General features: G+C 35.9%; 1 protein-coding gene across 3 annotated transcripts in view; it reads left to right on the forward strand.

Annotated features, from left to right (window-relative positions):
- The first annotated feature begins 6,824 nt into the window (after positions 1-6,824).
- The window catches only part of Mbnl3 (muscleblind like splicing regulator 3), a 52,361-nt gene continuing 45,196 nt past the window's right edge, over positions 6,825-13,989 (forward strand). For 2 of the 3 annotated variants that reach the window (XM_051178807.1, XM_051178809.1), the window contains exon 1: positions 6,825-7,175. In XM_051178807.1, the coding sequence (XP_051034764.1) occupies positions 6,999-7,175 (177 nt within the window). In that variant the 5' untranslated portion in view covers positions 6,825-6,998. The remainder of the gene's footprint in view (positions 7,176-13,989) is intronic. The other variant, XM_051178808.1, reaches the window with a different exon arrangement.

Raw genomic sequence — 13,989 nt, forward strand, 5'->3', positions numbered from 1 at the left:
TAAACAGCATTTAAAAGCCAGAATTAAAGTTCTAAATTTTTTCATAAATTTTTTTCTATAAAGAATTGATTTTGCCAAATCTAGTATAAATCACTCTGGAATATAAAGAAAGCATCATATTTCTATTTTGGGAAATTTGAGAGGAGCACATGCTTAAGCATTTATGAAGACAGAAATGCAGAGAACTTAATATTCTGTCATAATTGTGCTCCCAATATTTTACTCTTCATTCTTTCCCAAAGCAGACATTGTCCCCAATGCCATGAATTTTAAACAACTGGTTTATAGGCACACCTTTTCATCATATGTGTGAGTAAAGCTTCTGGAAATAGTAACTCAAGAGTCAGTGCACTCATGTGTACACTTCCACAGAATTCATTTTTGTAGTATTCTCCCTTCATGCCTACTATAAACTTTGGCATTGGCCTTTGAGATGGGGGTACATTTGGGACTCTCTCAATATTTTCAACGACAGTATTTCTTTTCCTGTTGTTTGATGGTTTTTATAACTGCTCCTAATAATGAACTGATGCTGTTAAAATTGAGATTGAGAATATACACTTATTTGCTGAAATGCAATGATAAATTCAGGTAGGGAAGCCCTCACTCGATGCTTTCTAACTGTAGTAGTGGGTCTCTTCGTGCTGCAAATTAACTGTGTGTTACCTCAGTTTACCTTGCTGACACATAATCATTCTTACAAGACTCACATTTTTTGACCAGAGAGGATGTGGCACATCTAACAGCATGTTTGAGGACCTGAGTTTAATCCTCAGTACTGCAAAACAAGAGAATTAGTAAAGTACTTGGGATGTTTATAAATATTCAAAAGATAAATATGCGCTATTTGATAGCTTTTCATTATTATTATTTTGACTACATTTTAAAAAGAGTTTCTCATTATAGACAATGAGATTTTTAAAAATTGAGTACTGGTGAGATAGCTCAGTGGGTTAAAACACTTGCCATGCATGCCTTATGCTCTGATACTGATCAGCTACCAAAACTTGTCCTCTGACCTCCACATGTACACCATGGCATATTCATATGCACTTGCACACACACTAAAGAACAAATAAATAAAGTAGACATAACTTCACAAAAGGATTGCCAAAATGAGTATCATCTATTGTACAGTAAGAAGAAATCATTGCATCTATTTTTTTCTTCTATGACCATAGATATGAACTGAGGTAGGTCATTTCATGGGTTTGTGAAACAAAATAACTTGACTTAACTGCTATTTTTTCAAAGGTATACGATTTTTGTTAGTCTGGAGCTATTGTGGGAAAATGCAACAAAGGTTGAATAAATCTTTGAAAATGTTCTGCACATGGGTGAAATCGCCTTTTATAGTCTTCCTTCGTTCTCTGGACAGACTTGAATGTTCTGTACGATACTTGTGAAATTGTGGTCTCCATCTACCGCGCTGTGCACTTCCCGTACGCCCTAAAGGGTGCAGCATTGGGCCACTAACCAAAACAAAAGAGGGAACCAGGACCTGAAGCAATTTTGAAAACTTGAAGGCTTTTAAATTTTGTCAGCCTGCCAATTCAAGCAGTGTATGGCAGGTGTGTTGGATATTTGTAAAACCAAAATAAATGGCCCCAAGAAATTTAGAGGTAATACAGATGTTAAGGAAGGCTTAAAATGGAAAGAAATAAAACATTGTATTCATTGTTCATTCTGGAGTTCTATAAAAATAATTTAAGGAGTGCCTCCTCATCCATTGTGGCTTTCTGATCTTCGGAACTAAGGAGGCATTGCCCATGTTTCTATGTTGTATACTGGCTTATAGAGACACTGGAGAAAAGGAGTAGATAGGGAGGAGGTAAGGAAAAGGGACAAAAGTAGCTGATGGTAGTGATCTTGCACTCCTGGAATAAGTTTCTATCTCTGTCAGATCAGAAAGTAGTTCTACCAACTTTTTTGTTTTCTTTGTGCTTGTGATATGAAAAATAAAAAGAATCCTAAAAACACAGTGTACTTTTGAAAAAGATGCACTTACTAGTGAGTTCACTGTGTATGCCATTTTAAGTGCGTATAATTTTCTTGTATTTTATCTAGTGGTCTTATAGATGAGCATTATTTTGAAATTTAGAATTTTGAGAAAATACTCATCTTTACGGTTTCAGCTGATTCAAAACCTAGAGATGTGGACAGAGCTGTGACACTTAAAATGTGCTCAGTAATAAAACCCCTTTCTAGCAATGTACAGCTGAAAGGCTAGTAATATTAAATTATCATGCCACCTTAATACCCTTCGAACTAGGATTCCTTAGAAGCACAACGGGATTTGAAATTATGATGAAAAGATAAAAGGCAACGAAACTGAGAAGCCATGTTCTTTACTATACTCTAATAACAGAGCAAAATTAAGTTGTGATGTCAGCTAGAATAATGAAACAGGTGATCTGTGCCATAAGAAAGTATGTTGATATGGTTTAAAAGGTTGGCTCTGTCACCTACTTAGCTATGAGAAGTTGTGCAAGTTAATTCCTTAACTTTCTCCACCTCCATTTCTCCATCTGCAAGATGAGAGCAGTAGAATACTCTCCTGTAAGATTCTAGGCAGGATTAAATTTTAGTGTGAATAATTCTTCAGCTTTCTCTTCATGACTCACTTCTATGCAAGTGTTTGAGTCAAATTAAGTCATAGTGCTTGGTGTACCATTCATGGTGAGTTAGAAGCTTGTGTTGAATTCACAATACCTAGTGTTCACTTCCAACTCTTCACCAACTCTAATATAATCTTTCCAGTTCTCTGCATTAATTCTTTATCTAAACGACCATAGGAAATTCCACAAAACCAGAGAGATCTTATCAGTATCCTTAGTGGTGCCTGGCACATAGCAGATACTAAATTCATGTTTGTTCAGCACAACGTGGGGATATTATGAAAGTGATGATGCACACCAGGCAAGAATGGAATGTTGTGAAGGAAACAAGTATACCACAAAATGACTAGCTTTCCTCTTTGGAGATTCCCAAGGGAGATATATGCTCTCTGTTGAGATATGTGCACAAGTCTTGGAGTCGGAAGATATTGCCCGGAGTCATGGCTCAACCACTCATAGCTTAGTAATGTCAAACAAGTGGTTTAACTTTATGAGTTTCATTCCTTTCATCAGAATATTTCACTTATCACTCACGGTTTAGTGTATTTTGGGATAGCATGAGAAAGTCTTAGGGTTCCATTCTCAGCACTTCAGAAGAAGCCCAACAACTGCAATCTTTTTGAGAGATCCAAGGATCAGTGCAATGTGAACATGTGAAAACTGCAGTACAGAAAAGAACAAATGCACAAGTTTCATGTTCTGCATTGGAGAACTATAAATCACAAAGGCTCACAGGGTTTTCCTGTTGTTCAGATGTAAAGCAGTGAGGCTAAAGTTTTACTGCCTGCCAAACAAGGTGATCGTAAGAATATAGGCATTTATGCATAGCCTTTCAAGTACAGCTGCACGAGAGAACTTCACTTTCTCACCAGCTCATTTCGTTGTTGTACCTCATTTCTTCTGAGCCAGCTCCCCAAATATTTTCACCCTGAAGGAAAACATGCACTGGCTAGAAGCATAGCAAGGAATTGGCTAGGGTCCCATTCAAGGTCATAGGCAAAATAAATAAATAAATCCCTCCTCTCCCACTCCTGATGTTACATAGAATGCATGGCCAGAGGCCAGTTCCTTTTTGCATTTTTCATTTGTGTAAGTTCAAAATTAAAATTTATAATTTATGTCTGTGTCTCTGCATGATGGGCCTCTGTAGGAAAGTCTTTCTCCAGATCTTTGCTGTTTATGTTCAGAGCAAATACTCAACCTTTATAAGTATACTTTTTGTGGTTGTTTTTCTTTCATATATGTTCGGGCAGCCTATGTAATTTAGTTGTAGGATTAAGTGTGAATGTAAACTTAAACACTCCAGAGCACACTCTTTCAGTGTACTTTCCATAATATACTGAGCCACTTAAAATATGTGAACTGGCTTTACTCTTGGAAATTTACTTAGTTAACTAATAGTGCTGATATCTAATGTCCGAGGTGAATACAAGAAAGCTTGGAATAGTCAATCCCATTATTCTACAGATTTGCCTTTTTTATTTATATTTTTTATTGTTTTTGCTTCTGTGTCTCTTTAGACTTAAAAAAGTTATGTTTTATTAGTCCATAACACCCATACTGTCCAATGTATTCATCTAAAGGGGACAACTTGTCAGGTGTGGTAGCACCCTTCTGTCCCAGCATTCTGGAGTCATTGGCAGGTGGATGTCTGTGATTTCAAGACCAGCCTGGTTTCATAGTAAATTCCAGGACCACCAGGAATACATAGAGAAACCCTGTCTCAAAAATTAGTAATAAAAATAAAGTGCACAATTCAATAAATAGGTTATAGTATGTGTAAAATCATGTCAACATAACCACTATCTAATTCACAACATTTTATCACCCCCCCCCAAGGAGGTCCCTATGCTCATTAATCAGTAATCTGTTTTCTATTTCTGTGGATTTTACTATAACTATTTCACATAATGAATCCATGATAACAGGCTTATTTTCTTCTTTTCAAGATTCATCCATATTACAGTATGGGTCAACATTCCATTCCTTTAAAGCACTATATATCATTATGTAAATGTACTACATTTTTTCATCCTTTCTTTCATCTGTTGGTAGGTTAGTTCTACATTTTGGATTTGTAAATGATGTTTCTGTAAACATTGCCTGCATTTGAAGCCTTTTTCAATTATATATTCAGATATATACCGAGGCATTGAAGTGCTCGGTTATATGATACTAACATTGGAAAACTATCAGAAGTTTGTCATAAGCACTGCAGCATCTTTTTTTTTTTCATTTGCCCAGCGACTTTAACAATTTAATACATGGTTGTGTGCAATGCAGTGTGAAGAGGTCCTCAGAGAAGTGAGAGGAGGCCTGGAGCTTCTGTTGAAAGCTCACACTATGCCCCTAGGCCATTATTGAGTAACTAACTGAAACTCCTTATTCAAAAGTAGTCATTAAGTTTTCCAGAAAGGGATTAGAAAATCCACTGTGGCAGTAGTGGAGTTAAGAACAGTTTGCTCCGGAAGGAGACCTATAATATTTCCCAAGACATCAATGGCATGAAGTCTTTAACCAAATGCCAACTAGTTCAGTAACCTGTAAGAAAGCAAAGGAAGTCACATACAACACATTTTAGAAACTGTCTCTGGAGGATGAATCGGGGGGGGGGGGAAGTATGTTCTGCCATTGACTGAATAAGCTTACTTGCATTTCCTACACATTTAGTTACCCAGTGATAACTGAAAAGTCCAGTAAGATTGAATTTCTTCTGGACTACGGAAAAGGCAAGCGAAAAGTGGTTGAACATGTTTTAAAAATTAGTGAAATGTGTTCAAGACTTGTAAATCCACTTCGGGTGACGTTAACATGCTTTCTTGGCTTCTTAGAGCTGACTTTGCTTTACTCTTACTTCAGGTTGTGCGTGTGGTATAACACCAGCAAATTAACCTTGCATGTTTCTTTGTCAGCTGAGTTACTTGCCACTGGTGCTGGCTGACACTGGGCTAATTGCAAATCTTCAAGCTGCATAATTTCTTACATGTTGCTCAACAGTGCTTCCTATCTCACCTACTTGTGTGTGTTGAAGTCTTTCTTTCATGAAAACTGAAGAGTAGCCCAGAAAATACACCCAGGAAAACGCCCTATATTCCCTAGGAATTTTCTAAAATAGAAAGCCCATTTTCTATTTCCATTCCACATTTCACATCATATGAAGTGAGTCTCCATCTAGTTGTGTCATGATTGTTTCATACATGTCACCCTTTAGAGCATTTTCCATTTTCTCAGCACTCCCTGTGCTCTGAATTTTGAGGACAAATAATAGAGGCTGTGACCGGACAACGATAAGTTTAGTTTAAAGACACATTCCTAGAGCCTCTAAAATCCACACACATAACAAGTAAATTGAACGTGTAAGAGGCCGCCATGGCATTTTCGGCATAGTGGACACCACAATGAATTCCTGCCCTGAACATATCAAAAACTAAAGTATCATTTTAAGAGATGGGGATGCTGCCCAGTTTTATACTACAACAGGATCTAAGCAGTTACTTGCTTTTCCTCTGAAAAGCTTTACGCTGGGAAGTGCCCTTCGTTGATCATAGCTGACTGTACTCCACTGCAGTATCAGTGTGTAGATGCTTCCTGGTTTACAGAGGATCCAAGTATGCTTCCTTCCAAGTCTAGAGTTTAAAGGAAGCATTGTAGTGTTTTAGCTAATTTCATTTATTTTTTCTTGCAGGTTCTGAAAAGTGCCTTTTCTGAAAACCCTGCTGCTTGGATTCTACTCTCGAGCTCTCTTTCCAAGCCCTTTTCCATACACCCTGCCCCTACAAAACTTGCTGTGCTTGTAGTCCACTCTCAGCAACTTCCCGTTTATTTCTTTCTCTCATTCTCAGTTTTCTTAGTAATTTCCCCTCCCCTTAATCTTACAAAAGTATTTGTAGGTTATAACATTGTCCCAACCTTATTCTTCAGGGCAAAGAATTGGGGAGACAGACTTTTCTTCCCTGATCTGAGACCATTCCACACGTTGAAGGGCAGCCAGCAACATATGCTTTTTGTAAGAATAATTGAAAACATCAACTAGACAGCATAGAATCCTTTTGAAAGTCTGCCAGTTATTTGAAGCAAATTCAGCAAAGGAACAACATATAGCATTCGATATCTTAACCATTATATTTGCCTTTTTTAGGATTTGGTCTCTAATTTGATTTTTGGTTTTTCTGATACAAGGTTGACTTAATAAGTGGTTTTTTTGTGTTTTACCAGATCAGATTTGACTTCAGTGAGAACCTACGTGCTAACAAACACATTCCACCAAAGCAACCTGCTCTCAATTCACATTTGGTTCAGATTCACTTAGACTTCTTGAACCATCTACTGTCATTCTATTGTCCGAAAGAGGGTGCACTTGGTTGCCATTTTGCTTTCAATATGACAGCTGTCAATGTCGCTCTAATTCGAGATACCAAGTGGCTGACTTTAGAAGTTTGTAGAGAATTTCAGAGAGGAACTTGCTCTCGAGCTGATGCAGAGTGCAGGTTTGCCCATCCGCCAAGAGTTTGCCATGTGGAAAATGGCCGTGTGGTGGCCTGTTTTGATTCTCTAAAGGTGAGTGCCATGTGTATGCACATAATTACTTCAGTTTGTTAATTTCTAGACGTTTAGAAGGAAGATGCTACAAAAGTAAAATTAATAGAAGCATAAAATTGCTTTAAGACAAGGTGTAGCCTTTCTGTGTGCTTAACTAAGCCAGTTGGAGGCTCATTCTGCCAAAGTCTGCTTGTCAAGATAGATATACTTATAAAATAAAAATTCATGAATTTTTGTAGAACTGGGGTATTATATCCTTGCTGAAGTTTAAGCTAGTTCTCCATATGCATCTCTGTCTGCTGTAACTTACTAGGTAGAGCAGGCTAGCCTTGAATTTATAGCAACCCTCCTGTTTCTGCCTCCCCAGTGCTGGGATTGCAGGCATACACCACCACACCCAGCTAATTTACCAACTCATGAGATTTTAATTTCTATATAGAATTTAGACTTTAAATTTTTATTAGAATTATTCATTTTACTTTATCTGTGAATATGCTTACCTATGTGTATTGCATCATGTGCATAACTGGTACCCATGGAGGTCAGAAAAGGGCATCAGATCTCCCAGAACTGGAGTTACTGATGGTTGTGAGCCAAAATGGAGGTTCTTGAAATCAAACCTGGTTCTCTGCAAGAGCAACAACTGCTCTTTATCACTAAGCTATTTCTCCAGATCATAAAATTGGTATTTTTTTTTAAAATAAATTGGTAAATTTTAAATTCTCATGCAACAAACTCTGATGAATTACAGTATACATATAGGTTATAATTCATATTAGTAAGATATAAATGGCCGAGGCTAGTCAGCTGTCAGAGAATAAAGTCAGACAAAGCATATCACTTAAAATCTCATTGTTTAGGAAGATTAAGCATAATGTTATAAAACTAACTTCACTAAATTTTCTTATTGAACACATGATTGAACAGCTTCTGATTTTTAACTATCAAGAAAGTCTTAACTGCCAAAGTTGTAAAGCTTGAGTAAAGCAAAATTATTAGGGTGGGGTATTATATATAGTAAGACATAAATGTTTGCATAACATGAGAATGTATTCATTTTCATGTTTTCATAGTTACCTTAAAGTAAGGATGAGAATATCAAAATTAAAAGCAGAGATGCAAAAGTGTGGATGGATTCTTGGTTTAATTCATAGATTTGCCATCATGCATTTGAAATGATTTTTGAAATTACAGCCAGATGAAATGGTCTTAAAAAGAATTGTTAAATATTTCTCGATACTATGTGACTGTTATGATCAACTTCACCTCACTAACATTTTTATTGCTAGCTGCATTGGCTATTAGAGGTGTATAACTATGTTTGCTAGTTTATTCAGAGCACATTTTCAAATGCTTTACTGTGAATGATTCTTATGTTTGGGATCAGAAATGCTTCAGACTTCAGAGTTCTTCAGATTTAGGGATATTTTCATGTACATGATGAGATATCCTTGGGATGTGATCCAACTTTAAACAGGAAATTCATTTATATCATACATATACATATCATCCACCAGTCACTTTAATGCAGTATTTTAGTTCACCTGTAGTTTATATGCAATATGAAGTCATGTACGGAATTTTTCAAATGTGATATCATATTGGTGTTCAGCAACATTATATTTTGAAGCTTTTTGGCTTTTCAGATTATGGATGCTCAGCAAACCTATGTAGTTTTATTTACTTCTTAGTTGCTAGGTTTTATTGTGAACCATTTCAGTTCAATAGTAGAATTTTATTATGGAAAAACAGGGAGGAATATTACTAACATTGAAAAACTCTGAACTGCTTTTATTTTAAGCAGATATACTAGCAATGTTTTTTTTTTGTTTTTGTTTTTGTTTTTTTGCTAAGCCTAGTCACACTAACTTTTACAGGAGGCAGAGGCAGGTGGATCTCTGTTGAGTTCAAGACCAACCTGATCTGCATATCAAGTTCCAGGACAGCTAGGGCTACGTAGTGAGACCCTGTCTCGAAAGAAGAACTTACTTGTTTCTTCAGTCTTCACTCATTCATGCTTTATTCTACAGTCATTTTCTGTGTATTGCTTTCAATCTATTGCTCCAGGACTGGGTTATGCCTTGAGGCGAAAAAAGAGCACTGAGCTAGTTAAGTAGTGACATCTTTCATCCAGAGCACATGCAAGTCCAGGCACTGCACTAGGCTCTTTGTCATCTTGCTTCTGAAGATCTAGAATAAAGTCCGAGCCCCACTAACCTGATCCTTCAGCTCCTTTTTCTCTCAAACCTCGAGTGACTTTCTGTTTAATAAATACAATGCCTTGATTAACTTTCACCATGTCTGTGGATATCCCAAAGAGACAACACAAATGAGAAGCAAAAAGTATAACTACAAAGTGAATGAAGGTTATTTTCTTGCAATTAATTGTTTGTTTTAGGAGCTATTAAAGATAATTCCATTTAGATAGACTGTATTACTTAATGCTGCAAGCTCATATCCCCAAATCCATTGCTATGAGGGTAATTTTATTTCTAGAATTTATACATCCCTGTTCTGTAGTTTAGTCTGTGATAGGGAATTCATCACAGACTATAGACTCGTCTTTCTAGGTGTCAGAGAATGAGGGATATGTGTGATCTCCCTAATCTTTGATATACTTTAGGTCAATGCTCATATTAAAGGTAAAAGGGTACTTACTATAAAGTGAACACATTGAGGGAAATAGTATGGAAGGTAGTTGTTTACAAAATACATAATAGACATTAGCTCTTGGAAAGTGTTTAGTTCATGTACTAAATAATAACTAATGAATATAAGTTCATCACTTCATTTTCATATGCTGTATACACTGCTGGACCCATTGCTCTTAAAATAAGTCAAGCACTGTGTTAATATTTTGATGACCAAAACCGCAGTATTTCAAATACATAAACCCTTTTAACTTGCTTAAAGGGGTTTCTATATTTAATTTGCCATTTAGATAGCAAAGTCATCAAAGTTCCATGTCTGTACAAAAGCTTTGCTTTTCTTTTTTATGTTGCTCCTTACCCAAGGTATGCAAGAAATCTATACTAAGATGAGGGTAATTGATGTATGCTGATTGTACTCCTATCATGCAAAACACAGAAAGAACATACCTTAATGACTGCTGACACATTCTCTGCTCCTCTTGAATTTGTAATAATTGAAGCACCATTCAAATTTATCTGTGCACAATTATTTTGACAGTGGTTAAAGAAATGAAGCAATCATTTGATGATTTGTGGGCTGTGGGTTTTGATTCTTGGGTCATGCATGTGTATATGACTGTGTGTGCGCCTGTGTGTGTTCACATATGTGTATGTTCCATTAGCACTAGCTACTCAACCAGATAATAGTCCTTTTTCTATGTAATAGGTACAATAGATACTGTGTCCTATTTTCACCTCATAATGAGGGGAGGTCATAAAAATAGGGAGGTGAGATGAATGGATGATCATGCATTATGCTTGAAGAGCTTGTGCTTATAACTGCATGAATGCTACCTGTTTAATGAGAAAGGTTGTGCAATTTTCAGATAGGAATCTAGCTTGTAAAACCTATAGACTAATTCTCAGCTATATAGATGAGTCTCATATCATGTTGCTATGCCGCTGATTTTTTATTCAGTTGCCTTGTCTTCTTGGTACATTTATATCAAAACTTGTTTAAACCATTTTATACTGATTCCTTGGCATTACATACTGTCATTGATTTAGATTGGCATTTTAAATGAATTCCCTTAGATTTAACAAAAGATCATGTTTGTGGATGTTTCCATAGCCAGCTTACTCAGCATCAAACATATCAGGCATAACTTGAACCTTCCACTCTGTTCTTGAAGCAGCATATGATGTCATCTACCTGCTATGCAAGAAGTACATAAATGCAAGCAATATTTCATTATAGTAGATCAACAGTAATCATACTTACATGTCATAATTAGTACTTTGGGTAGTTTTATAAAACTACTTCCTAGTGAAGCCATAGAGCAGTCATATTCAGAGGATAATTATGTCAATTCCTATATATTCTAGAATGATAGGAACAGGGAGAGTAATATACACAAATGACCTCTAAACCATGTCTTCAAACTCCATATATGATTACAAGCACAATGATACTATGACAAGTGAAACTTGCTGTGTAGACATAAATAAAACAATTCTTATCCTTGTAGGTAATAATTGGCCCTACAATCCATATATTCTATATTTAGAGCTTCCAATCACAGTAGTTTTCACTAGCTTAAAATTTAAGTATTTGGGAGCTGAGGCCCAGCACGCTGTTTTTTTGGTTTTGTTTTGTTTTGTTTTTTTTTGCCCACCGTGGTCAAGGCCCTGGGTTTGATCTCCAGCATCACACACAAAAAGAAACTATTTTGACTGAATACTTGCACATCCATGTTTGCTTAGCATGCCAGAATTAAGACCCTTAGCAACATAACCTCAAGGGTTACACTGACACAGAACCACTAATGAACTCCAGTAGAGAGGTTTGCCTCTACTATAAAGAGAATAATGGAACAATAATGCTTTGTTTTAAAATGTTTTCTTTGAATTTGCCCTTTGAAAGGAATACTCCTTCATTTTTAGTCGTCTTTGGAGGAAATTTTCAAAAATCCTTTTTTAATGAAAAATAGATTCGTGATTAGTACCCAAACAGCCTCAGTTTATTTCAACTTTTTTTTTGAAATAAATTTAGAATTACAGAAAAAAATGGCAAAAAATAATAGAAGCACTCCCTGTACAGTCTGCCCAGATTCCTCTACTGTCAACAACTTACATTCCACTCATAATACAATTATCAAAACCAGAAAATTAGCACTAAGCAATGCTTCTAAAGTGGGAACTTTATTTACATTTCCCTAACTTGCTCCGAAAGGCTCAGTGGTTCAGATTATTAATTTGAAGAAATTCTCATGGCCATACAATTTCAAAAAAAACCAGGAAATCGAGAATTTTGGCTGCTGAAAGACTATTCAATGAAAAACTTTTACTATTTATATGTGGGGAAACTGAAGAATTTGTGAGAGAAACAATTAATTCTCAAGATGACTACAAAATTATCAGAAGAACCTGATGGTTCCAATCATTTGAGTGTTCACTACATTAGAAGAAAAAATGGAGAAACTATCAAAAAGGCATTTAAATTAAGGTTTTATGGTTCATGCTCAGTTCTTTTTCTAGGGTTAGTGTTGAGACTGGGTCTTAGAAGTAGCCCAGACTAGTCTCTAATCTAAACAGTTCTCCTGACTCAGCCTTCCAAATGCTGAGATTACTGATATGAGCCAGAATGTCTGACTTATACTCTTAGTTTATTGTTAATCATTTAAATGACTTGTCCCAAAATAGAGAGCAAAGAGGAGATACTGTTGGCTGACAAAGTTACTTAGAGTTATGATGATAGCTTTGCTCAATTCCCAAGCAACAAAACACTGTTGCCTCTACTCCCCTTTCCATTATTTTTCCCAAACACTGCCTTGTTGGATTAGCTAACCAGATTGGTGGCTGACTGTCGCAATGCTCTCTGATGTTGTTACTTACTAGTAAAATGCTCTGTCTAGGTGGTGATATCTGTTATCAATCACCTGAAAATATTGTAGTAGCTATTCAGCCTCAAAATGATTATTTAAAAAAAATAACTTCAACTCTAATTAAGTGTTTTTTTATAGGGCCATAGCTTAAGCTCATTTCTCTCCTGCCTTGCAGCCAAGTTGCAGTTGGGCATCTGATGACTCAGGATTTGGTCAGGAATGTATTTACCAATTGAAATTTGATAATAACATTTCCATGTGATAGGAGAAACTTGAAAATCAGAAATTACAAAATTTATGTATTATATGTCATCTCCTTTGTTATGAAAAACTCTGCCATGTTAGGGCAAGATAGAAATAATTTTAGTTGTTAGCATAGCTATTTGAAGTCATTGCAAATACTGCCATTTTCTAAACCATATTGTTTTGAACTACGGCTGTGTACTTAGGTACATTTGGAACTTGGGGATAGTTTTTTAGGCACATGACTTTGTACCCAGAACATCATTTATTTACTGCTCATTTTCTCCCCAAAAGATGAACTTTCTGCCTGTACCATCTTTGAAGTGACTCTCTTTTTCTAAATCCTGTGTAATTTGATCTTCAGCATAGAGACTTGTGTTGCAGACAAATCATAGCCATTTGCTGTCATTATCTTTTCATTTTCCTAAGTGTATTTAAATATGTAACTGGTGTTCAGGTTTTTAATTCTATTTTTGTGATTATTGTAAAACCTGGGTATGCAATCCTGTTTGAAGTTCCAGCACTGTTTGTATTTTCTCTTTTATAATTATTTTTTAAAGTTTTTTTTTTTTTTCTAGAGAGGCTCTGTGTATCCTCGGTAGGCCTGGAACTCACAGAAAACCATCACCTCTACCTCCTGTGTGTTTGGCTTAAATGCACAGGCCAGCATGCCCGACATGTTTCAGAGTTTTTATTTCTATATTGCCAGTTACTTTACCCAAGGTCAAGTTTATTGCCAGGTGTAATCGCACGTTTATACTTTTTTGTCTTAATGATGTTCTCTTTAAAACATTAGTAAACAATTCCATTTTGGTCCATGTTTTGTTTTCTAAGTGATTCTCCCCTATCTGGACTTAACCATGTGGTCACTGGAGATAGATTAAATTGGTTTCATGTCTTGTTCATGATACACTTGTGCAATATTATTTACTCTCATGCCTAATCTGTTATTTGGTTAAAGAACATATGGCTATAGGATCTATTCATTAGAAATAGTTTTTCAGCTATGACTTCTTCAGAAGAATTTATTAAATGTATGCTTTCAGAAGGATGTTTTCTATCATTAATGGACAT

Source organism: Phodopus roborovskii, unplaced genomic scaffold, assembly GCF_943737965.1.
Source record: "Phodopus roborovskii unplaced genomic scaffold, PHOROB, whole genome shotgun sequence".
Lineage (NCBI taxonomy): Eukaryota > Metazoa > Chordata > Mammalia > Rodentia > Cricetidae > Phodopus > Phodopus roborovskii.